Source organism: Erythrolamprus reginae, chromosome 7 (genome assembly GCF_031021105.1).
Source record: "Erythrolamprus reginae isolate rEryReg1 chromosome 7, rEryReg1.hap1, whole genome shotgun sequence".
NCBI classification, from domain to species: Eukaryota; Metazoa; Chordata; class Lepidosauria; order Squamata; family Dipsadidae; genus Erythrolamprus; species Erythrolamprus reginae.
The window spans coordinates 79,751,676-79,778,780 of record NC_091956.1 but is presented as its reverse complement, the minus strand read 5'-3'; the positions used below and the strand labels follow the sequence as shown (position 1 = coordinate 79,778,780).

The 27,105-nt window shown below is 41.0% G+C and overlaps 1 protein-coding gene across 1 annotated transcript in view; it reads right to left on the bottom strand.

Moving 5' to 3' along the window:
• The window catches only part of PPP3CA (protein phosphatase 3 catalytic subunit alpha), a 226,459-nt gene that overhangs the window by 82,642 nt on the left and 116,712 nt on the right, over positions 1-27,105 (bottom strand). Inside the window, exon 2 of the mRNA XM_070757972.1 lies at positions 21,857-22,057. Within this exon, the coding sequence (XP_070614073.1) occupies positions 21,857-22,057 (201 nt within the window). The remainder of the gene's footprint in view (positions 1-21,856; positions 22,058-27,105) is intronic.

Genomic DNA, 27,105 nt, shown 5'->3' with positions numbered 1-27,105 from the left:
GCTGCTAGTCCAACATTTAAAGCCCTACAAGGCACCGGACCAGAATAGCTCTGGAACCGTCTTCTGCCGCACGAATCCCAGCGGTCTTTGAGGTACCACAAAGGCCATCGTTTGAGGACCCAAGATATAGTGCGATATAAAAAATGCAAATAATTTTTCTGTGGCCCACTGACATTTTCTTGTGGACCACCAGTTGGTGGCCCGCTGTTTTAAACTGAATCTCGGTGCAAAACTCTCTCTTCAAAAATGTTTCTGGCTTGTGTAGATTTATACTCTACTTGCGATAGCTTTTTGTGATCCATCTGAAGAAACGTTTTCTTCTGATAAATCTCCCGTGTAAAAACACTGTTGGCTAACCAGTCGGATAACTGTGGATCTGTGAACAACTGCTCACTTTTTCAGCAGGTCACCGTGATCTCTGGCTTTTGTTCTGCAGATCTACCCAGTAGGAGATCAGCTCTAGAGAGATTTTTCTTTGTCTTGCCATTACATCAATGACCCTGTGTTACTTCCATTTCTTAGCCATGCATCACGCAGTGCAAATTGACAGCTGGTAGCGTGTAATTTTTTTTATAGCTTTCCCTGTAATGTAATGTCTTCATTTTCAAAGGCCCAGACAGCTGTTTAGAAGACCCAACTGTTGTTGAAAGAAGACAGAACAACAATCGCAATCTGACAGGTTAAAAAGAGCCAGTTATTTGTGGAACTGTCTTCTCCTGCGGGTCAACTGACTTTTGCAAGCTTATTAACAAAATTTACCAGACATTTAAAAAAAAAAAAAAAAGCAGCAGTACTTTTAATATTTCTATGATTGGTTTGCAAAAAGAAAAGAAAACTAAAACCACAATATATGTAATAACCCATCATTTAAAAAATCTTTTTTTTCTTTTCTTTTTATTGTCTTTTTGGAAATTACAATTAATTTTATTATATATATATATTTGTAATATATCTATAGAAACTATATTTTTAAGACATTAAATATTTAATACAAACATTAAATATTTAATACAAACATTAAATATTTAATACAAACATTAAATATTTAATACAAACATTAAATATTTAATACAAAGGGGCTACCTTTGAAAAGTGTTCGCATTCTTCTTCATTGAAAAAAATATAAGACATCCCTTGAAAATAAGACGTAGCACATCTTTGGGAGCAAAAATTAATATAAGATGCTGTATTATTTTTGGGAAAACAAGGTATCATTGAAAGGATGGGCCAGTTTCAATGATTCAGTGAAACATACAATTGACGCAGGGATTCCTACACATTTGCATGCCGCTCTGTTTTGTAAATAAAATCTGGATGTTACTATTGAATGAATACAAACTACCGGTATATTCCTATAGTCCAGTGGTACTCAACCCCATACTGGGAATTCTAGGAGCTAAAGTCCATATATCTTTGCACGGCCATGATTAAGAAAAGTTGTTGTAATCTTTTAGTCTCATAGTTCCGTAAATAATTCTGTACCAGCAGAGACAGACAGTGATAATTAGATTTAATAACTAGTTTCTCATTTTTAACTCCCTTCAGCAACATATTGTACTTGGCGAAGTTATTCTTCTGATTAATAACATGCTGTGTGGGGCTTTTCTTGATTTCTGAGGCTTTGCATATTTTACTTTCATTACAAAGGCTTCTTTTTAGGGCCAAATTTTCCCCAAAAGTATTCCCTATCCCAGACAGAAACTGGGTTGCTTAATAAAGAACATATGGACCTCTCTTACAAGGATGAAGCAAAAAATATGAATTATCTCCTATATGGTTGCTGTTTATACTTAAAACTAATTTACAACCCATCTACTTGTGCATCTTTGTAGATAGATTTTCACCATCCAAGAAACCAATCAAATCTAATAAATTATTATTATTATTATTATTATTATTATTATTATTATTATTATTATTATTATTATTATTGGTTTCATCTACCAGAGGTGGGGAAGGATGGTCTCTTTATGACTTGTGGACTTGTGGACTTCAACTCCCAGAATTCCTAATCCAGCATGGTGGGTTCAGGAATTCTGGAAGTTGCAGTCCACAAGTCATAAAAGAACCATCATTCCCCACCCCTAATCTAATGCCTTGAGTACCCCACCATTAGATTTTTTTTCCCTTCAGAAAACTGGAGGAACATTTTTTTTCCATCTTCATTAAAAGCTGTATCACAGATCCGTTATGAGACAGAAGTGGAAATTGTAAAAGAAAATATGATAAGCTGGGGAATGAACTTTAGCTACACAATTGAACTAGAAAAATGGGAAAAATTATGGACTAATAATTGGCAGATGACAAAATCGACTGCATTCAAGGAAAACCAATTAAAAATGTTTTACAGATGGCATCTATCACCAGAAAGACTCTCAAAAATGCTCCCAAAAACCTCCCCATTATGCTGAAAGTGCAAAAAAGAAAGAGGCACGTTCTATCATCAATGGTGGACATGTATACAAGCAAAAAATTTCTGGAATAAAATAACAGTCTGGCTAAAAGAAATAACAAAAGACAAATTAAAAAAACCCCCAGAATTACATTATAAAATATGGGCAAAATTCTACGACTGGTTAAAGGAAAGAACAGCGAAGAATTAAATAAAAATTCAAGCAAAGCAACACGTCAAATAAAAGAATTAAAGAACCAATACTATGTAAAAGAAGCAAAATTCTTTCACTGAACACTAAAAAAAAAGTGGGGAAACTCTCATTTCCCAAATGTTGTATGTGTATGTTTTGTGTATGTCTTTTTCTTTTCTTTCTGTTATATTTGAAAAAAATAAATAAATTTTATATTTATATATATATATATATATATATATATATATATATATATATATATATATATATATATATATGTATGTAGATTTTTCTGAGTTCGGGTTTTGCCCTGTGTAATATTTTGCATGTTTATGCGACGTTTCGGTGAAATCACATCCACCATCATCAGGCTGAAGTTTCCAAGCTTCGTGCTGTTGTAAAATGGGATGTCTGCAACTGTCATTTCTTCCTAGTGTATAGTGTGGGGGTGGAGATTTGGTTTGAATGTAGCAAATAGATTGGGTGATTATGTTTCAGTGATCTGATTGGTTGGTGTAATCATAATTATTAGAAGGACTGACATGGTGATTTTATGAAGTGTTTTTTGTTTAAGGCTGGTTTCCAAATTTCAAAAGTCCAAAATCATAATTATTAGAAGGATTGAATGGTGATTTTTATGAAGTGTTTTTTTTGTTTAAGGCTGGTTTCCAAATTTCTGGTAGGCGGGACGTGTCATCTCTTTTATTCATGCAAAGGGGGCTCCTTTCAATTTCTATGGCTTCTAGGGCAATTCTTCTATATAAATTCTCTGTTTTGTGAAGTAATTTAGTTTTTTCAAAGTCAATTTTGTGCCCTGTTTTTTTAATGTGCTGGACAAGGGAGGAAGTCTTATCTTCTTTTTTAACTGCATTCACATGTTCTGCAATATATATATATAAAAGCTGTATCACAGTTTGTACAGAAGCCTCCCTGAGCACACTTGTCAGCTTATTTGTCTGCTCTGTTGAATGCACGCCTCACTTTTGTTAATTCCCCGAATCACTTAACACAAACACTGGAATGGCACAGCCGATGTGATACAAGATACCTGCTCACCCGCCCTACGAGCCAAAAATAAAGGCACAAATCCAAACAAAGCAGCTTGGCCAGCTGTTCCCCTAGCAGTGTAAATTCCTGCTTGCCACATTAAACAAAATTTGTTGACAGAGCAACACACATTGATCTCGGAGGCTGCAGGATCAGCTCAGCTTATGCAATGAATATTGCTCTTCTGACATCACCAAGTGTGACCCAGATGTTGTCAACTAGAATCCTTCCCAGGTAGACCAGAGGATTTATTTCATTGTAAAGTTATATTAACTGAATCTTGCAAGTCTGATACCTGGTACAAATCAACTGCCCTGTCTTTTTCATTGTGAGAAATTCCTTTCTCTGGTCTTTCTCCCTCTGACCTTGGTGGCGCAGTGGTTAGAGTGCAGTACTGCAGGCTACTTTTGCTGCCTGCCGGCTGCCTGTAATTTTTATTTATTTTATTTATTTATTTTGTCCACAATAATACACAATGAAGGTTATAGAGGATATAGTAGAGAAGAAATACGATATATAGGAGAGACTATAGGACAGGGGACGGAAGGCACTCTGGTGTACTTATGTACGCCCCTTACTGACCTCTTAAGAATCTGGAGAGGTCAACCGTGGATAGTCTAAGGGTAAAATGTTACATAGAAACATAGAAGACTGACGGCAGAAAAAGACCTCATGGTCCATCTAGTCTGCCCTTATACTATTTCTGTATTTTATCTTACAATGGATATATGTTTATCCCAGGCATGTTTAAATTCAGTTACTGTGGATTTACCAACCACGTGTGCTGGTGAGACCCCATTTGGAATACTGTGTTCAGTTCTGGAGACTTAATGAACTCAATCTGTATAGTCTGGAGGACAGAAGGAAAAGGAGGGACATGATCGAAACATTTCAATATGTTAAAGGGTTAAATAGGGTTCAGGAGGGAAGTGTTTTTAATAGGAAGACAAGAACAAGGGGACACAATCTGAAGTTAGTTGGGGAAAAGACCAAAAGCAACGTGAGAAAATATTATTTCACTGAAAGAGTAGTAGATCCTTGGAACAAACTTCCAGCAGACGTGGTTGGTAAATCCACAGTAACTGAATTTAAACATGCCTGGGATAAACATATATCCATTGTAGGATAAAATTCAGGAAATAGTATAAAGGCAGACTAGATGGACCATGAGGTCTTTTTCTGCCGTCAGTCTTCTATGTTTCTATGTTTCTAATTCTATGAGGAACTTGTAATAATTTTAAGAAACGTGGTCCAAAAATCAACCAGTATGTTTCTAAAATTAAGGATGGACTTGAATGGAATACTCTCAGTCATTGTTTAGCAGAATTTTTTTTGTTTTGGCCTTTTATCTTGTTTGTTTCTTACATTTTGTGTCAAAGGTTGTCTTTTTTATTGATTGGGCTATGCATTACGAACCTTTCTGAGTAGAAATGCTTAAAATAGCTTCAATAAACAAATGGGTTTACAACAGCTGCATCTTTATAGGAATTTGAGCTACATCAGATTGTCAAAAAAAAGAAGAAGTTTAAGCTAATTATAAAACCCTTCAGTTGAAATATCTGACAAGAGTTTTTGAAGCTTCTGAAATCCATAAACAAACAAAACGATGTGATGGAAACACAGGAGGAAACAGTGGCAGAACCACAAACAGAGAAATGTCATTGTAGTCTTGATTCTGGTACTGTCTATGCTGCACTCACAACAGCCCCTCCCTCCGTTTCTCCCAAGGGGAGAAATCAAAAAATAATTTCCTGCTATTTCTTTTTCCCTGTTGCTGTTTTTTCCTTTACTTTTTACATGTCACTTATTGCTGCACTTATTTCTATTAGTCTTCTCATCGTTCCAAACACCCATCTCCTCTCACTTGTGTCTATATGACTATAACTTGTAACCTTATGAAGTGTTCGGAAACTTCAGATCGTGCAGAATGCAGCTGCGAGAGCAGTCATGGGCTTCCCTAGGTATGCCCATGTTTCACCATCACTCCGCAGTCTGCATTGGTTGCCGATCAATTTCCGGTCACAATTCAAAGTGTTGGTTATGACCTTTAAAGCCCTTCATGGCACTGGACCAGAATATCTCCGAGACCGCCTTCTGCCGCACGAATCCCAGCGACCGATTAGGTCCCACAGAGTGGGCCTTCTCCGGGTCCCGTCAACTAAACAATGTCGGTTGGCGGGCCCCAGGGGAAGAGCCTTCTCTGTGGCGGCCCTGACTCTCTGGAACCAACTCCCCCCAGAGATTAGAACTGCCCCTACTCTCCCTGCCTTCCGTAAACTCCTTAAAACCCACCTCTGTCGTCAGGCATGGGGGAACTGAAACACCTCCCCTGGGCATGTACAATTTATGCATGGTATGTTTGTGTGTGTGTTTGTTAGTAAATGGGGTTCTTTTTAAATCTTTTAAAATATTTTACATTTATTTGGATTTGTCATGAATTGCTGTATCTTGCTGTGAGCCGCCCCGAGTCTGCGGAGAGGGGCGGCATACAAATCTATATAATAAATAAATAAATAAATATTAATATTGATTGTTTCCTGATTGCTTATTTATACTCTATGACAATCATTAAGTGTGGTATGATTCTTGACAAATGTTATTTTTTCTTTTATGTACACTAAGAGCATAGGCACCAAAGACCAAATTCCTTGTACAGTGATACCTTGTCTTACGAACTTAATTGGTTCCAGGATGAGGTTCGTAAGGTGAAAAGTTTGTAAGGCGAAACAATGTTTCCCATAGGAATCTATGGAAAAGCGATTAATGCGTGCAGGCCCAAAACTCACCCCTTTTGCCAGCCAAAACGCCAATTTTCATGCTGGTGGGATTCCCCTGAGGCCCCCCTCCATGGGAAACCCCACCACCGGATTTTGCAATACTGCAGGGGAATCCTGCGATGCTGCGATTTCGCTGAGGCTTCCCTCGCTGGGAAACCCCACCTCCGGACTTCCGTTGCCAGCCGAAGCACCCGTTTTCACACTGGTGGGATTCCCCTGCTGGGATTCCCCTGCAGCATTGCAAAATCTGGAGGTGGGGTTTCCCATGGAGGGGAGCCTCAGGGAAATCCCACCAGCGTGAAAACGGACACTTCGTCTGGCAACGGAAGTCCGGAGGTGGGGCATCCCAGCGGCAGTGGAGGGTTCCTAAGGTGAAAATAGTTTGGAAGAAGAGGCAAAAAAATCTTAAACCCCGCATTCGTATGACGAGGGGTTTGTAAGACGAGGTATCACTGTATGTCCAATCACACTTGGCCAATAAAGAATTATATTCTGTTCTGTTCTGTTTATTCTACATTATGTTTCACTAATCTAGGAAAACACCATGAAACCTGAGCTAAAAATTCCAGTAGCAAAATAAAGACAAGAAATGCAAATATACCATTATTATTATTATTGTTGTTATTATTATTATCATCATCATCATCATCATCATCATTATTGATTCGATTTGTATGCCGCCCTTCTCCAAAGACTTGGGGCAGCTCATAATGTCTCTTGTTCACCAAATTTGTATTTCCTACAGATAATTGTGGCATTAGGTGACACAGTGGTTAGAATACAGTATTGCAGGCTAATTCAGTAATCTGCCAAGGAGTTCGATCCTCACCAGCTCAAGGTTGACTCAGTCTTCCATCTTTTCAAGGTTGCCAGGACCCAAATTGTTAGGGACAATATGCTGACTCTATAAACCGCTTAGAGAGGGCTTAAAGCATTATGAAGTGATATGTAAGTCTAAGTGCTATTGTTATTTGATGTGATTGGGTGTGAGTGTGGCAAAAAAAAACCCCCACTATGATTTTTTTAAGAGAAGAAAGGCTGACTTTTATGTCATTTTTTTAAAAATTATTAATACAACAATGTGAAATCACAGCTGCCAGTTTGTTATCTGGTGTTGGCCTTCATTTGCATTTTTTCTCAAGAACCAAAGATATTGTAATGTAGTGTCTTAGTATATATGCAAATCCAAGCACCGAGGCTCTTTCTAATTGGCAAATGGAAATTTTGTCAATTCATATTAATGTGCGTAGTCTTGCAAACAAATTCTCTAAGACTGCAGAGTTAAAAGGGAATTGATTCATGCCTTTCTGCGGAGAGGGGCGGGATACAAATCTAAATAATAAATAAATAAATGAATGAAGTCTTGCAATTTTGTTCCCCCAAAAGCATATATATAACTGAAAGGAATTGCTGGAGGAATCTCAGGAGTGAACCTGTGCCATTTGAACGATTGTGTTTTCCTTGAACATTGAAGTTAGATATCCTGTTGTTGTTCTTCTTCTTCTTCCTCCTCTTCTTTCCTCTTCCCTCCTCCTCTTTTTCTTCTTCTTCTTCCCTCTTTCCTCCTCCTCCTCTTCTTCTTCTTCTTCTTCCCCCTCTTCTTCTTCTCCCTCTTCTTCTCCCTCTTCTTCTTCTTCTTCTTCTTCTTCTCTCTCTTCTCCATCATCATCATCTTCTTCTTCTTCTCCTCCATCTTCTTCTTCTCCCTCTTCTCCCTCTTCTTCTCCATCTTCTTCTCCATCTTCTTCTTCTTCTTCTTCTTCTTCTTCTTCTTCTTCTTCTTCTTCTTCTTCTTCTTCTTCTCCTCCTCCTTCTTCTTCTTCTTCCTCTTCTCCTCAACAGACATGTTTTGGTGAAACCTCCACAACTCAATATTACCTTCCATGTGTATGTTTCCCCTATCGCTCTGTATCACAATGTCTTTGGAAAAACGTACAAAATTATATTTTGTTTTATCCAAAACAAAAGGGTATTTTTTTTTCCTATTAGCCAGTTTAGATTAGTGTTTAAGGCACCAGGATAAAAAGCTGGAGAGCATGAGTTCCGATCCTGCCCTAACCATGAAAACCAGCTGAGTGACCATGGAGCAGTTACTCCCAACTCAGTTAACCCATAGAGTAACAGTAACTGTTGTGTGCGTGTGGGTGGGTGTGTGAGAAGACAAAGTTGCATTAGATATGTTCATCATGTCAAGTTATTTGTAAAACTAATGAAGGCGGGATGCAAATTAAATGAAAATGAACTATATAATTACTAAACAATATAAACAAGACCCTGTCTAGTACAGTGATACCTTGTCTTACAAACTTAATTGGTTCCGGAAGGAGGTTCGTAAGGTGAAAGGTTTGTAAGATGAAACAATGTTTCCCATAGGAATCAATGGAAAACTGATTAATACGTGCAAGCCCAAAATTCACCCCTTTTTCAAGCCAAAGCGCCCATTTTTGCGGTGGTGGGATTCCCCTAAAGCTCCCCTCCATGGAAAACCCCACCTCTGGACTTCCGTGCTTTTGCAATGCTGCAATTTCACTGAGGCTTCGCTCGCTGGGAAACCCCACCTCCAGACTTCCATTGCCAGCGAAGCACGCGTTTTTGAAATCCTGGGATTCCCCTCCTAGGATTCCCCTGCAGCATCGCAAAAATGCAGAAGTCTGGCGGTGGGGTTTCACATGGAGGGGAGCCTCAGGAGAATCCCAGGATCGCAAAAACGGGCGCTTCGCTTGCAACGGAAGTCCAGAGGTGGGGCATCCCCGCGGCGGCAGGTTTGTAAGGTGAAAAAAGTTTGTACGAAGAGGCAAAAAAAATCTCGAACCCCAGGTTCGTATCTCGAAACGTTTGTATGACGAGGGGTTCGTAAGACAAGGTATCATTGTATTTAAACAGAGCTGATAGCAGTGTTTTTAGATAATGTAACTCAGGGTTGTCAAACCGCGGGGCCACCCTGGAAACAGCATAGGACCTGCCTGTGGTACTTCTGCCAGTAAAAATGGGCTCCTGAGCTCCGTTTTCAGTAGCAAGGGTTAGCAGGAAGATATGGCAGCTGAAAACGGTGTTCAGGGCGCTGTTTTCACTGGAAGAGCGCTGGGGCCAGCACAGGCGCCCCCAACAGGAGTAAAAAGGAGCTGGCCATGCCTACCCTGTTTTCCCAAAAATAAGACACTGTCTTATATTAATTTTTGTTCCAAAAGTTGTGCTACGTCTTATTTTCGGGGGGTGCCTTATATTTCTCAAATAAGACAAATTCACAGGCAGAAAAGCTGACACCCCCAAAGAAAGTTTACCATACAGTACACTGATTACAGTACGGTACCTGTCAGTATGGCACCCACACACACAAACGACGGCACTTATATGGTACAACAGTATACTCCCGCTATTGCAGCTTCCAGCCACCAGAGGAACTACAGTCTACGCACTGTAGTGGAGTCCGTAATGGCGGTGAGACAGCAGCAGACTGTGTCTGTTGTACTGGACGGTACAAAGTGATGGAAGGGGCCAGCAGGGGACGCCACATTATTACGGTACCGCTATGAACAGCTTTGAATGGTACCATATGTTTTTCCACCGTACCGTATGCAAACTTGACTACGCCTTATTTTCGGGGGGTGCCTTATATTAGCAAATTCTGCAAAACCTCTGACATGCCTTACTTTCGGGGTACGTCTTATTTTCAGGGAAACAGGGTATCTCAGCCCTCTCAGGTCGAACACAATCCTGATGTGACCCTCCCTGAAATTGAGATTGACACTGCTGACTTAGCTAATTTGAAACTAACAAACAAGCTGCATAAGAGGGCAGACCAGGAAATCTCAGAAGCGTAAACTAATCTGAAATGAAAGCAGGAACAATCCACTTCCAGCAAAACAACAGCGATGCATGTTCATGAAGTCACAAATTTTAAAGGATACAGAAGAATTATTTGTATGAGTTACTTCCTTCCTTGCCTTAAACAAAACCCAGTTTTAAACGGGGAGAAACAGCCGTTGCCAAATGTGCTAAATTATAGATCTAAAAGTAGGAACACTACATACATATTTCTGACATGTTTAGGAACCATTATTTTGGATTTGTAATGATTACTACAAAAACCAAAGCAGCAATTTTCGTAGATAATTAATAGCTTAACTTCCTATTGGACTCCTTTAAAGACATTGTTAAATAGACTAAGACTCCTGGGCCTAGAAAGCCTAGAACTATGGCGCCTAAAACACGATTTAAGTATTGCCCACAAGATCATATGCTGCAACGTCCTACCAGTCAATGACTACTTCAGCTTCAACCGCAACAACACAAGAGCACGCAACAGATTCAAACTTAATACGCACCGCTCCAAACTTGACTGTAAAAAATATGATTTCAACAATCGAGTTATCGAAGCGTGGAACTCCTTACTGGACTCAATTGTGTCAACCCCTAACCCCCAACATTTCTCCCTTAGACTCTCTACGATTGACCTCTCCAGGTTCCTAAGAGGCCAGTAAGGGGCGTACATAAGTGCACTGGTGTGCCTTTCATCCCCTGTCCAATTGTCTTTCCTTTCTCTCACTTAATACCCTCCCCAATTTCTGTTCTGCATGGCTTTCAAACCATGTGAAATGCAAGCCTAAAGTGACATCTCGTCATAAAAATGTTGCAATTCATGTCCTGTTTGCAAATGTCTCCAGGCACTGAAACTGGCATTACATCTCAACTTTAGCGCTAATGCTGCTTCATACTTTGAACAGACTGAAGGAAAAGAGGGAGGAAGTAATACACAATGGAGAAACATGAGGAAGGGAGGATTAATTATCACCAGCTTCTCAAATGAAAGCTGGTAGTACCGGAGAGGGGGGGGCAGTATTTGAACGGTGCAGAAATAGAGACCATGTGAAGGTTGTGTGCAGCAAACTAACGGGCCTCTCATGCCTACACGATCTCACCCAGTTCACATAGCCAAAATGATATAGGACATTATCCCTGACTGGTACGTGATCTCATCAATGGGATGTTCTTAAGGATTGGAGGGGAGAATATTTATTTTATTTATTTATTTATTAGATTTGTATGCCGCCCCTCTCCGAAGACTCGGGGCGGCTAACAACAATAAAAAAGACAATGCAAACAAATCTAATATTAAAAATAATCTTAAAATTCCCAATTTAAAGAACCAATCATACATACAAACATACCATGTATAAATTCTATAAGCCTGGGGGGGGGGGGAAGGGAAAATTTCAATTCCCCCATGCCTGACGACAGAGGTGGGTTTTAAGGAGCTTACGAAAGGCAAGGAAGGTGGGGGCAACTCTGATATCTGGGGGGAGTTGGTTCCAGAGGGTCGGGGCCGCCACAGAGAAGGCTCTTCCCCTGGGTCCCACCAGATGACATTGTTTAGTCGATGGGACCCGGAGAAGGCCAACTCTGTGGGACCTGACTGGTCACTGGGATTCGTGCGGCAGAAGGCAGTCCCGGAGATATTATGGTCCGATGCCATGAAGGGGTTTATAGGTCATAACCAACATTTTGAATTGTGACCGGAAACCGATCGGCAACCATTGCAGACTGCGGAGTGTTGGTGTAACATGGGCATATTTGGGGAATCCCATGAGTGCTCTCACAGCTGCATTCTGCACGATCTGAAGTTTCCGAACACTTTTCAAAGGTAGCCCCATGTAGAGAGCAATAGCAATAGCATTTAGACTTATATACCGCTTCACAGTGCTTTACAGCCCTCTCTAAGCTGTTTACAGAGAGTAAGCGTATTGCCCCCAACAATCTGGATCCTCATTTTACTGATCTTGGAAGGATGGAAGACTGAGTCAACCTTGAGCCTACCGAGATTCGATCTGCCAAACTGCTGGCAGCCAGTGATCAACAGAAGTAGTTTGCAGTACTGCACTCTAACCATTGTACCATCGAGGCTCTTTTCAGAACTCACCAATAAAATTTCTATTACAGTAGTACCTCTACCTACAAACGCCTCTACTTATGAACTTTTCTAGATAAGAACTGGGTGTTCAATTTTTTTTTGCCTCTTTTCAAGAAACATTTTCCACTTGCAAACCCAAGCCTCCGAAACTGTAAACGGAAAAGGCAGAGAGAAGCCTCCGTGAGGCCTCTTTAGGAATCTCCTGGGAGGAAGTAGGGCCGGAAAAGGCAGGGAAAAGCCTCCGCGAGGCCTCTCTAGGAATCTCCTGGGAGGAAATAGGGCCGGAAAAGGTGGGGAGAAGCCTCCATGGGGCCTCACTAAGAATCTACTGGGAGGAAATAGGACCTCCACCCTCCCTGTGGTTTCCCCAATCACATACATTATTTGCTTTTACATTGATTCCTATGGGAAAAATTGTTTCTTCTTATAAACTTTTCTACTTAAGAACCTGGTCACGGAACGAATTAAGTTCATAATTAGAGGTACCACTCTAGTTTCTTCTACCTTTTGCTGCTTGGAAAACTATATAAAAGGGCAATACACACTGCAAAGGCAGTTAGACATCTTAGCATCCTGGGATGACTTGTCTCTAACTCCATCAGAACAGGATTATAAAAAGAAAATGCATTTGAAAGAGCTAGATGGGGGAGGAGGGGATAAATTATGTAAAGCAAGCAATTAAACATGACTTCAAAGGCCATTCAAATTTCATTGTTCTGTTTGGTGTGTGTGTGTGTGTGTGTGTCTGTCTCTCTTTCTCTCTCTGTGTGTGTGTGTAGTAAAGCTTATTAATGGAAATGCACCTTTAGGACTGAATCCAATGTGATACTTACTAGAGCTATTACAATTTTAGTCCCCTTCCATTCTGTTTCCTAGCTCCCATGTTCCAATTGATGTGAGTTTTCTCCAAAAGTTCCAGTGAATGCATAGAAGCTGGTAAACAGTTTCAGTATCAAACACTTCGTCTCTGTTTGCATATGTTGAAAGGAAAAGAAATATAACACAGGTTTTCCAACATGTGGACATCGGCAATTTTAAGACACGTGTAATACTCCAGCCATTCATGAGACTAATATAAATCTTCTGCCAATGACACACATATTTCTCAAAAATATAGTGTTTCCTCCTTTGCAGAATGCATCATTTTCTATCCGAATAAAGAACATTTTGTCTATCTTAGAAGGAATCTCTTCCTTGGGCGTCCTGCTCGATCCACAGCTCACATTAGAGAAACATCTTTCAGCTGTGGCGAGGGGGACATTTGCCCAGGTTTGCCTCGTGCACCAGTTGCGGCCCTATCTGGACCGGGAGTCACTACTCACAGTCACTCATGGCCTCATCACTTCAAGGTTTGACTACTGTAATGCTCTCTACATGGGGCTACCTTTGAAGAGTGTTCGGAAACTTCAGATCGTGCAGAATGCAGCTGCGAGAGCAATCATGGGCTTCCCTAGGTATGCCCATGTTACACCAACACTCCGCAGTCTGCATTGGTTGCCGATCAGTTTCTGGTCACAATTCAAAGTGTTGGTTATGATCTATAAAGCCCTTCATGGCATCGGACCAGAATATCTCCGGGACCGCCTTCTGTCGCACGAATCCCAGCGACCGGTTAGGTCCCACAGAGTTGGCCTTCTCTGAGTCCTGTCGATGAAACAATGTCATCTGGTGGGGCCCAGGGGAAGAGCCTTCTCTGTAGCGGCCCTGACTCTCTGGAATCAACTCCCCCCCGGAGATTAGGACTGCCACCACCCTCCTTGCCTTTCGCAAACTCCTTAAAACTCACCTCTGTTGTCAGGCATGGGGAAATTGATTCCCTTGGGCCGTATCCACTTTATGTATGGTTTGTATGAGATATATGATTGGTTTTATATTAATGGTTTTTAAATTGTTTTAATTTTGGATTTGTACTGTTTCTGTTGTTGTGAGCTGCCCCGAGTCTTCGGAGAGGGGTGGCATTCAAATCAAATCAAATCAAATCAAATCAGTAAGTAAGTAAGTATGTAAGTAAGTAAGTAAGTAAATAAGTAAATAAGTAAATAAGTAAATACGTAAGTAAGTAAGTAAGTAAGTAAGTAAGTAAGTAAATAAATAAATAAATAAATAAATCTGATTTAATTTTGAAGTAGGAGAATTACCTTGAATTAGGACAAAAAGTAAAACATGAAACTAACAAATACGATAAGACAATCCTGTCTAATCTTCTCTTTTGAAGCATAAAGGGATCATCTTAAATTCAAAGTTACCTTGCCGAATATCCCTTGTTCAAATTATTTGTAAATCAACTGGACAGCTTGGAAGCAAGAATGAAGCTTTCTGGTATGCCACTCAGTATCTCCTTTCAGAATAAAAACTGTACCATTATGTTGTGGTTAGCTCTGGCCCAGCTCCTTCCCCAAAGACTGTGGATGTGGGGGAGACATCCACATGCTGCAGGCCTGTTTTGCCCCCGGTGGAATCTGCTGATGAAGGCTCCTCTGACCAAGAAGACATGAGTGACAGGGAGGAGGAGAGTGTGGCAGACAGCTCAGAAGGAGATCAATTCTCTAGCTCCTCCTTGGATTCGGAACAAGAGTTAATGATACAGCCACCCATGCGGAGAGCGATGCATAGGCAGCAACAACTGAGAGATTATTATCAAAGAAAATGAGGCCACCTGTGGTTGGGTGGGGCTGTGGTCATTAGTGAGGCTGCTATAAATAGCAGCCTGTGGGTTTGGCCATTGTGGAGGATTATCTGATCCTTGTGTTTCATGACTGCTTTACTGACTTTGACCTTTTGTGTGCTGATTTTTCCCCGCTTTGAAACTAAACCAGAGCAAAGTGTGTGTCACTTTGTGAAAGAAGAAGGACTGTGAATTGCCTCACAGCTTCAAGCTAAGTATCACAGAACTGATAAGGGACTTGTACAAATTGTTTGGAGACCAGTGCTCTTTGCTATAGTTTAAGTGAATTTTCATTATAAAGAACATTGTTTTGAATTTTCAAACGTGTGTGTCTGAAATTTGTACCTGTGAATTTTTGGGAGGAATCTACCAGAGAGCCCGATAGAACACATTACAAGAAAAATTATTTATGGCACATCTGGAATGAATATTCTTATCTTCTACTAGTATATGAGCATAGTTAAACCAAAAAGATCGTCTATGGGCCTCTCTAATGGAAAGATGGAAGAGAGCTTCTTCAAAGCTTCACAATTTTAACAACTACCAGAAGTAACCCCTCCATTTTTTCCTTCAACCAGCCTACGGTAGGCGGACTCTGTTGATGGTATTAAAATTATTTTCCCAGGATGTAAGCTGTTCCAAATAAATCTACCCTTTTGCAATTGACTGATTTTATCAATTTTGATGGTGTTCAAGTCCTGCTAGTTGTTTAGGGATCAGTTGCTAGTAATAATTAAGCCCCACTCATTGGCTTAATTATTACTTTTTCCTATAAAGTCTCATTTTTACGTTTTTTTCCCCTGGTAGGATTCAAACAGCTGCTGACAAAAAAAAATAATCAGAAAAGCAAATTTCAAATTCTCAACCAAAAAGTCATCTGCTTCAATAGAATCCCTGAACAGCCCCAAAAATTACCTGAAAAAATGCTCATTTCCTCAACTTAAAACATTAGTTTAGAATAAAACAGTGGAAGCCACTCACTAATCATGATAGATCAAAAAAATAAAAGCACATATATACAGAGCGATGTAAAGAAGACATAGCTGTAGAGCTATCCATTCTATATAAAAAATTTGAAACTTACATATATTCTGAACACTGTCAAAAAACCTAATCAATATTACTTTCCTGCATCTAGGACTTATGGATACTATTTCATTTTGAGATTGAAGTCTGGAGTTATAAATCATGTTAGAAAAAAAACCTGAAAACAAAAAGAAATAGTGTTTTCTCCTGAAAAATGGATCAGGAAAATTCAAATATTTTTTTAAAATAGCCTGCACTAAAAGCCCCCTTTTAAAAAATCCTACTTATTCAGTTATTTGTATTTTGGATCTTTGCTGAATATAAATTAAAATACAATTCAGATGAACTTTTGGGTTAGGTACGGAAACATCTAAACAGTTTTCTGATGAGGAGATACCGAAGCCTCACAAAAACCAGAACTTGCATAAAACTGAAGAATCTCAGCTGTCTGTTGTGAGGCAGCCAGAGATCAATGCATCTAGAGGATAAACAGCTGGAGAGGAACAGCTGTCACAATCTAAGCATTCCCCAGATTAAGGAATGATAGCTAGTAAAGCTCAGGGAATTAAGGCACAATGAATGGTTAATGGGCAGAGTTTTGCTTTGGTGGAACAATGAAGCAGAACAGGGGAGGTTGTTGTTGTGGTTAGCTCTGGCCCAGTTCCTGCCCCAAGGACTGTGGATGTGGGGGAGACATCCACATGCTGCAGGCCGGTTTCCCCCCCCCCCCCTCAGTGGAATCTGCTGATGAAGGCTCCTCTGACCAAGAAGACATGAGTGACATGGAAGGAGGAGAGTGTGGCAGACAGCTCAGAAGGAGATCAATTATCTAGCTCCTCCTTGGATTCAGAACAAGAGTTAATGATACAGCCACGCATGCGGAGAGCGATGCATAGGCAGCAACAACTGAGAGATTATTATCAAAGAAAATGAGGCCACCTGTGGTTGGGTGGGGCTGTGGTCATTAGTGAGGCTGCTATAAATAGCAGCCTGTGGGTTTGGCCATTGTGGAGGATTATCTGATCCTTGTGTTTAGTGACTGCTTTACTGACTTTGACCTTTGTGTGCTGATTTTTCCCCGCTTTGAAACTAAACCAGAGCAAAGTGTGTTTCACTTTGTGAAAGAAGAAGGACTGTGAATTGCCTCACAGCTGCAAGCTAAGTATCACAGAACTGATAAGGGACTTGTACAAATTACCAGTTTGTTTGGAGACGAGTGCTCTTGGCTATACCAAAAGAGGGCTTCGTTTATTTGCATTTTCGGTATAAAGAACATTGTTTTGAATTTTGAAACGTGTGTGTGTCTGAAATTGTATCTGTGCATTTTTTGGGAGGATTCTGCCAGAGAGCTCGACAGAACAGTTGTAATCAACCCTGAAAATACACTATAAGTGAATTTACTGTTTTTCTCAATATTGTTTGTACCTGTTCTTTATTTACTAGTCCTTTATCATGTGAAGTGGTAAAAATTCCTTAGACCAGTGGTTCTCAACCTGGGGGTGGGGGCCTCTTTGGGGGTCGAATGACTGTTTCACACGGGTCACTTAAGAACAAAGGAAAAAAATAAATTTCCCATAGTGTTAGGAACTAAAGCTTTTATCCTGGCACCTTGGAACATATCTTTACAATCTGTCCAATCCGCCGTTTGCAAAGGGTGTGGTCCCTCTGACCTTCCTGCCAATCAGCTTAAAGCTCTGTTAGGAGAGTGAGAGACGGACCACTGTGGCACACCGCACACCCCATATTCTGCACATACACGGAAGCCAAGAAATCGCCGACAATGGCAAAATCTCATGCGCGAGAGTTCCTCGCATAGGATTTTGCTTGCTGTTCCTGCGCAGAAGCCAAATCTCGCGCCCGCGCCCACCAGAGGCGCATGTGCTGATGACAATCCGTGAGACAATCCCGCGCATTAGTAGCGGCCAGTAAATGGAACCCCCGCCTGAACAGGGAATACTGGGGTTGCCATTGCTACGTGATGCAGTCATGTAATATTGTGTTTTACAACTTTATCACGTAGTGGTGGAAATCATCATTAAAAAAGGATGTTACATTTGATTCTGTAGAAATCTTGCATATTCATTTGTATACGAGCATGGTAGAAGCTCTGTAGAATATCCAAAGGTCTGTAGGGATTATAGTTGCATTCTAGGCAGCTGATCTTGATCACCTCCAGGGATATCACTGTAAACAAAACAGGTATTTGAATCCTCTTGGCTCAGCATGTCTACAGAGACCGGGAGGCTCTAAGGGACTAGGAGACTCTTAGAAACATAGAAACATAGAAGTCTGACGGCAGAAAAAGACCTCATGGTCCATCTAGTCTGCCCTTATACTATTTTCTGTATTTTATCTTAGGATGGATCTATGTTTATCCCAGGCATGTTTAAATTCAGTTACTGTGGATTTATCTACCACGTCTGCTGGAGGTTTGTTCCAAGGATTTACTACTCTTTCAGTCAAATAATATTTTCTCGTGTTGCTTTTGATGTTTCCCACAGCTAACTTCAGATTGTGTCCCCTTGTTCTTGTGTTCACTTTCCTACTAAAAACACTTTAATGAGTGGTGAACATGACATTGTATCCTGATGCATAGAATACTGACAGCAGAAAAAGACTTCATGGTCCATCTAGTCTGCCCTTATACTATTTCCTGTATTTTATCTTAGGATGGATCTATGTTTATCCCAGGCATGTTTAAATTCAGTTACTGTGGATTTATCTACCACGTCTGCTGGAGGTTTGTTCCAAGGATCTTCTACTCTTTCAGTAAAATAATATTTTCTCGTGTTGCTTTTGATCTTTCCCACAGCTAACTTCAGATTGTGTCCCCTTGTTCTTGTGTTCACTTTCCTATTAAAAACACTTCCCTCCTGAACCTTATTTAACCCTTTAACATATTTAAATGTTTCTATCATGTCCCCCCATTTTCTTTCTGACCTCCAGACTATACAGATTGAGCCCATTAAGTCTTTCCTGATATGTTTTATGCTTAAGACTTTCCACCATTCTTGTAGCCCATCTTTGGACCCGTTCAATTTTGTCAATATCTTTTTGTAGGTGAGGTCTCCAGAACTGAACACAGTATCCCAAATGTGGTCTCACCAGCGCTCTTATATAGCGGGATCATAATCTCCCTCTTCCTGCTTGTTATACCTCTAGCTATGCATCCAAGCATCCTACTTGCTTTCCCTACCGCCTGACTGCACTGTTCACCCATTTTGAGACTGTCAGAAATCACTACCCCTAAATCCACCTCTTCTGAAGTTTTTGCTAACACAGAACTGCCAATACAATACTCAGATTGAGGATTCCTTTCCCCCAAGTGCATTATTTTACATTTGGAAACATTAAACATTAACCATCTTGTTGATGGTTAACTAAGTCTTCCTGGGACAGTTGGGGATTGTTGATGTAACTTTCAATCCCCAAATTTACACTGGCTGCAATACTTTAGGATTACTGAAAATGGTAGGGAGGAGCCGAGGCATACGACAAGTATAAAGTCAAAGTGCATGAATTCTAGAGAAAGAGAAAAACCAGCATTGGGATTCCCTGCATAAGAAGCGATGGAGAAATCCTGCAGGCTTTCCACTGCAAAGTTGGAAGTAAGATACCTATTAAATTTCCGCTTGACTAAGATGGGAAAAGATTAAATATCAAAGTTGCAATTCATTCATTCATTCATTCATTCATTCATTCATTCATTCATTCATTCATTCATTCATAAGGACTAGGGGAGAGAGACGTGATAGCAGAGTTCTATTATCTCAGGGATTGCCAAAAAGAAGAGGGAACCAAACCATTCTCCAAAACAACTGAGGGTAGAACTAGAAGCAATGGGTGAAAACTAAACTTGGGCGTCCTCCTCGATCCACAGCTCATATTAGAGAAACATCTTTCAGCTGTGGCGAGGGGGGCGTTTGCCCAGGTTCGCCTGGTGCACCAGTTGCGGCCCTATTTGGATCGGGAGTCATTGCTCACAGTCGCTCATGCCCTCATCACCTCGAGGCTCGACTACTGTAATGCTCTCTACATGGGGCTACCTTTGAAAAGTGTTCGGAAACTTCAGATCGGGCAGAATGCAGCTGCGAGAGCAATCATGGGTTTCCCTAAATATGCCCATATTACGCCAACACTCTGCAGTCTGCATTGGTTGCCGATCAGTTTCCGGTCACAATTCAAAGTGTTGGTTATGACCTATAAAGCCCTTCATGGCATCGGACCAGGTTATCTCCAGGACCGCCTTCGGCCGCACGAATCCCAGCGACCAATTAGGTCCCACAGAGTGGGCCTTCTCCGGGTCCCGTCAACTAAACAATGTCATTTGGCGCGACCCAGGGGAGGAGCCTTCTCTGTGATGGCCCCGGCCCTCTGGAACCAACTCCCCCCAGAGATCAGAATAGCCCCCACCCTTCTTGCCTTTCGTAAGCTTCTTAAAACCCACCTCTGTCATCAGGCATGGGGGAACTAAGATATTCTTTCCCCCTAGGCTTCTACCATTTATGTATGGTATGTTTGTATGTATGATTGGTTTTAAAATAAGCCTTTTTAGCTGTCTTAGTATTGGATTGTCGCATTTTGTTTTTACCACTGTTGTTAGCCACCCCGAGTCTACGGAGAAGGGCGGCATACAAATCCAATAAATAAATAAAATAAAATAAATAAATAAACAAGGAGAGAAGCAACTTACAACTACGGAGAAATGTCCTGATAGTTAGAACAATTGATCAGTGGAACGGCTTGCCTCCAGAAGTTGTGAATGCTCCGACACTAGAGGTGTTTAAGAAGATGTTGGATAACTATTTGTCTGAAGTAGTGCAGGGTCTCCTGCTCAAGCAGGGGGTTGGACTAGAAGTCCTCCAAGGTCCCTTCCAACTCTGTTGTTATTATTAAAGTGAAAGCTTCTGTTCTCAGACCCTGTCCCTAAACTCAAGAGTAAGGGTCCTGCCTTTTCTGATAAGTTCACAGTGCGATAGGAATGTCTACTATAGCATGACCAACAATCATAACACTGAGGTCTGAATCCCAGCTTCTCAAAGGCTGCTTACTTCTACCATAATATATTTATTTATTATTTATTTATTTATCAGATTTGTATGCCGCCCTTCTCCGTAGACTCGGGGCGCCTAACAACAATAATAAGACAATATAAACAAATCTAATATTTAAGTTAATTTAAAAACCCTAATTTAAGAGACCAATCATACATACAGACATACCATGCATAAATTTTATAAACCTAGGGGGAAGGGAAAGTCTCAATTCCCCCCATGCCTGACGACAGAGCTGGGTTTTAAGGAGCTTACGAAAGGCAAGGAGGGTGGGGGCAACTCTGATATCTGGGGGGAGTTGGTTCCAAAGGGTCGGGGCCGCCACAGAGAAGGATCTTCCCCTGGGTCCCCCCAAACGACATTGTTTAGTCGACGGGACCCGGAGAAAGCCAACTCTGTGAGACATTCTACAGTAGTACCCCTAGATACGAGCATAATTTGTTCCATAAAGGAGCTTGTATCTCGAGGCAACTCGTATCTGGAACAAATAACTTTTCCCCCCTCCGAGATAACCAAAAGCAAGGATTATTGCGCCACCTAGTGGACGCTCGGCTCGTATCCCAAATTTGAGCTCGGGACTAGAACAGAAATGTCTCTCCCCTCGTGGCTCGTATCTTGAAATACTCGCATGTAGAGCAGCTCGTATCTAGAGGTACTACTGTACTGCAGTTTGCAAAATACAACATGTAGTGAAGCAACATTTTGGTAATGGCTTATTATGCCCTAAACCAAACATTTTATAATTATGATAGAAGATATTTCCTGTGTCCGCTTCAGTGTTTATTTGTACTTACCAGTAACTGGGGCATCTATATCCAGTAAATTTTTTTCCTGGCGCAGAATCGAAGCACCCTCTGTTATTATTCTCAAAGCAACACTTTCTTCCAGCCTCCCTTCCTTCATAAGGTGTGCCTTTAGGACATCCACTCGGGGTTTTCCATCATTGTCAAACACTTCCTTCGCTGTGAGCCGATGGCTTGGAGGAAACGGGACAGCTGCAAGAACAAAGATAATGGATTCAATGCACCGAGAAAAACCCCTTGGTCTCAATAAAAAGCAATGTTTTATCTCCATTACTGATCAGTGCTTTGGCTTCCAAAAAGGCTTTGTACTTTACTAGATTGCAATGCAGCAAAGTATTTCCTGATGCTGTTAGCCAGCTTCTTAGGGCTAGGTTGCTATTTCTAGTAATTATTTGTAGCTAGCTAATTTCCCCACCCTAAAAAAGAAAAAAATCAAACATTACGGATCTTGTTTGTTTGGGTTTTTAAAATGATGAACATTTCATCTGAATATCTTAAAACATTTGTATCCTGAATTCTCCATTACAGGCAGTCTTCACTTAACAACAAGGTGTCCAGGGGGAAAGCATTTTGAAATCCCCTGATATTTCTCTGACATTGCCCTGTAACTTGCGATCTAATTAGAGCGGGGTCGTCGATGATGTCATACCAAACGGCTAAGCCATGGAGAAATATCTTGCAGCTTAGGAAGCTGCCACAGTTATGCTCATTTTTGCTTGAGTCCATTTCCCTCCCCCCTGATTTTTAAACTTTTTAATGCAGTTTGGTTTTTCTCCCCTGATTTATTCCGGGTTTTTTTTCCCCCCACCGATTCCCTGATAATTCCCTGATATTTCACGAACTGCTGATTTCCCTGATTTCTCTGTTTTCCAGGTTGGCTGGACACCCTGAAGATCCACTTGTTCTAGAATGGTTTGAAACTGTGATGGTGCTGAACAAATATGTGTGCCTTATCTTTGAAGTTATAGGAATTTCAATCCCCGCAGTCATACGATCAAAATGCAGTGTCGAGCCGGTGCAGAGGTTCTGGATAAATCAATGGCTTGCCACACTATCTGTGGAAGGTCTGATATTTATGGGAATCTCACTGCCAAAATCACCCCTCCAGACGCTTTCTATGCCACCCCAAATCGCCTCCAAAATCACCCCTTCAAACGCTTTCTATGCCATCCCAAATTGCCTCCAAAATCACCCCTTCAAATGCTTGCTACACCGCCCCAAATTGCCTCCAAAATCACCCCTCCAGACGCTTCCCATGCCACCCCAAATCGCCTCCAAAATCACCCCTCCAGATGCTTCCTATGCCACCCCAAATTGCCTCCAAAATCACCCCTCCAAACACTTCCTATGCCACCCCAAATCACCTCCAAAATCACCCCTCCAGACGCTTCCCATGCCACCCCAAATCGCCTCCAAAATCACCCCTCCAGATGCTTCCTATGCCACCCCAAATTGCCTCCAAAATCACCCCTCCAAACACTTCCTATGCCACCCCAAATCACCTCCAAAATCACCCCTCCAGACGCTTTCTATGCCACCCCAAATCGCCTCCAAAATCACCCCTTCAAACGCTTTCTATGCCATCCCAAATTGCCTCCAAAATCACCCCTTCAAATGCTTGCTACACCGCCCCAAATTGCCTCCAAAATCACCCCTCCAGATGCTTCCCATGCCACCCCAAATTGCCTCCAAAATCACCCCTCCAGATGCTTCCTATGCCACCCCAAATTGCCTCCAAAATCACCCCTCCAAACACTTCCTATGCCATCCCAAATTGCCTCCAAAATTACCCCTCCAAACACTTCCTATGCCACCCCAAATCACCTCCAAAATCACCCCTCCAGACGCTTCCTATGCCACCCCAAATCACCTCCAAAATCACCCCTTTAAATGCTTGCTACACCGCCCCAAATCACCTCCAAAATCACCCCTCCAGACGCTTCCTATGCCACCCCAAATCACCTCCAAAATCACCCCTTTAAATGCTTGCTACACCACCCCAAATTGCCTCCAAAATCACCCCTCCAGTCGCTTCCTATGTCACCCTAAATCGCTACCAAAGTCCTCCAAAATCACCTCTCCTATCAAAATGCCTCGATTCTCATTGCTGCCTTTCTTCACTCCATTTGCCTTCGTTAGGACCTGGATTTCGGGTGGCATAGGAAGCTTTTGCAGGAGTGATTTTGGTGGCAATTTGGGGGGGGCATAGGAAGTGGCTGGAGGGGTGATTTTGGAAGCGATTTGTGGCAGCATTAGCCTTCATTAGGACCTCCATTCCTCACTTCTCCTCGCTGCCCGTCTCCACTCTGTTAGCCTTCGCTTTGTCTGCCCTCCACCTTTTTTTAAGCCTTAAAGTTTGGATTTTCCTAATGGGTTTGCATGCATTATTTGTTTTTACATTGATTACTATGGGAAAAATTGCTTCTACTTACACATTTTTCTACTTACGAATCTGGTCATGGAATGAATTAAGTTCGTAAGTAGAGGTATCACTGTGTATATATATACAGTATATATAAGATGAAAAGCACAGGAACTAAGAGCTTGCTCTGAATTTTCATTTAAAAAAAATAATTAGACCATTTATAATATTTTGAGTTTTGTTACAATAAAACTGAAATGTCACATTCTAAACTCAAAAATAAAAATGAGTTTTAAAATCTTGCACACATTCCCACTAAGGATACATGGACTGATATTTCAGATAATGTAAAAACGATTTAAGATATTGTCACATAGTAGAGATAAGCTTTATAAACTTCATTTAATACTCTTTTTTTTAACTTTCCTGCCCCCCAGATTAAAGAAGGAGGATATGGTCAGTTTCATGGATCAACAGGAAGGTTATCCCAGCTTAACCCCTTTTCCCAAACTGCTAAATTGGAATGGCATTAGAAACTATCTTGCCAGCTGCAGGGTAATTAATTATATTGATTCAAACAGCTGCTGCTGATGTGGATACTTCAGTTTATAGAAAAATGAATGAAAATGTCTGAGAAGGGCTGAAAATTAGTACATCAATAGTTTACACAAACCTATATAATTTATTCATCTCACGGTATACTGCAATTTCTTAATCAAGAGTACCTGAATTTGTAAATATTAAAATATCTCTTCCCAACTTTGTTCCCATTGAAGGCTGAACACTCGTTATCTAAACTGCAGATGGAGTGATGGGAATCGTATTGCAAGAAAATCTGGTATAGAAAGGAGGTCTTTCATATGCTGCTTTCCTCTTCATTCACAACAGTGAGAAATTTAAACCACAAATACCAGAGAACTTTAAAACATTCTCGCCAGACGATGTTTATCTGGTCATTGCCTGGGGTGTCTAGTGGTTTTCCATAAGTCAGGGGTAGGCAAAGTTGGCTCTTCTATGACTTGTGGACTTCAGCTCCCAGAATTCCTGAGCCAATCATGCTCAGGAATTCTGGGAGTTGAAGTCCACATGTCATATGTTGTAATCATAGGTTTTTAAGCACTGAAATTTGGGAATAAAATATTGCTGGAGAGTGATGTTTTAAGCCTAAATTATGTGCTGAATAACACCTTTATTCTTCCTCTATGGAAAGGCAGGCAGCAAAGTCCAGGCTGAGCAAGCATCCTGCAGAATCATGATAAGGAAATATATGCCTTACACATTCCTTTGTTAATCACCAGTAAACACACATTCCAGGAAAGGGGCAAAGAATGTAGCTTCCGTTAATTATCTATAGGGAAGCCACAAGAGAAGTTTGCTTTATATAGTGCTGGCTTAATGTATGTGGCATTTCTGAATTGGTTATTCTGTACCACATGTCAGAACTGTGAAAACACAATAAATAGGAGAGACCTTTATTCATTTGAGGTCGTCCTCCCATCGAGAAAACTTTCTCTCTGTCATTTCATTCTGATGTGACAATCATGGCATGCAGTGCCTCCCTAGAGGGCGACCCACCGGGGGAGGGCGGAATGCTTCCGTCATAGAAGAGCCAACTTTGCCTACCTCTGCCATGTGCTCATATGATATTATTCTTGAATGTGGATCTACTCAGTTGTTTTCTGACATTCATTCATTCATTCATTCATTCATTCATTCATTTATTGGATTTATATGCTGCCTCTCTCCAGAGACTTGGAGCAGTAACAGCAGTAATAAAACAGCATATACAGTAATAATAATCCAATATTAAAAACAATTAACAACCCATTATTATAAAAACCAAACATACATACAGACATACCATGCATAAAATTGTAAAGGCCTAGGGGGAAAGAGTATCTCAATTCCGCCATGCCTGGCGACAGAGGTGGGTTTTAAGTAGCTTACGAAAGGCAAGGAGGGTGGGGGCAATTCTAATCTCTGGGGGGAGTTGGTTCCAGAGAGCCGGGGCCGCCACAGAGAAGGCTCTTCCCCTGGGTCCCGCCAAGCGGCATTGTTTAGTTGACGGGACCCAGAGAAGACCCACTCTATGGGACTTAACTGGTCACTGGGATTCGTGCAGCAGAAGGAGGTCCATGAGATAATCTGGTCCGGTGCCATGAAGGGCTTTATAGGCTTTAATAACATGATCTGCTTCTTGGTGAGGACTTAGCTTCCAAAAATTGCCAACACCATTCCCAGAATGACTTAGAATAAATTGCTTTATTCTAAGCAACATTTAGGAATGAAAGAAGGACACAATTCTGGTAGAGAATGGAACCGGGCTTTCAACAAGTTAGGAAACTCAAAAGCAAAGAAAGCAATTTCCAGCCAAAAGGTCACTTTTGTAATTCTTGGCTAGCTTCATAATGTTCTGCTAATAGTTTTCTAAAAACTATTTCTAAAAACAAGAAGCACAATTGTTCACTGCAAGAGAAATGGTTCATCTTTTTGCTTTAGTGCTGATGGTGCCAGCAATATCAATGTTCTCAGCATAGCTTTGGGAATAAAGTTCTTAATTAACCAGCCGTTGCAATGCCAGCAGAGGGGAACACAGTACCAATCTTGGCTCGTGTGCTATTGTATTCTCCAACTTCCTGACATTTTAACAATTATAGTCTAGCTTCTATTAAGCTCCCACTACAAAAGAGGGCAATCCTTTTCTTTTCATGAATATATACAAATGATTCAGAAGTATATAGTCAAATCCGATTATTCAACTACGTGGTGCAGTGCTAAATACTGCATTCCATTGTTGTCTACTTTGGCCATTTTAAATATGCCAGTGGGGGATAAGAGCGCTATCATTCCACAACATCTAGAGGACACAAATTAGGGA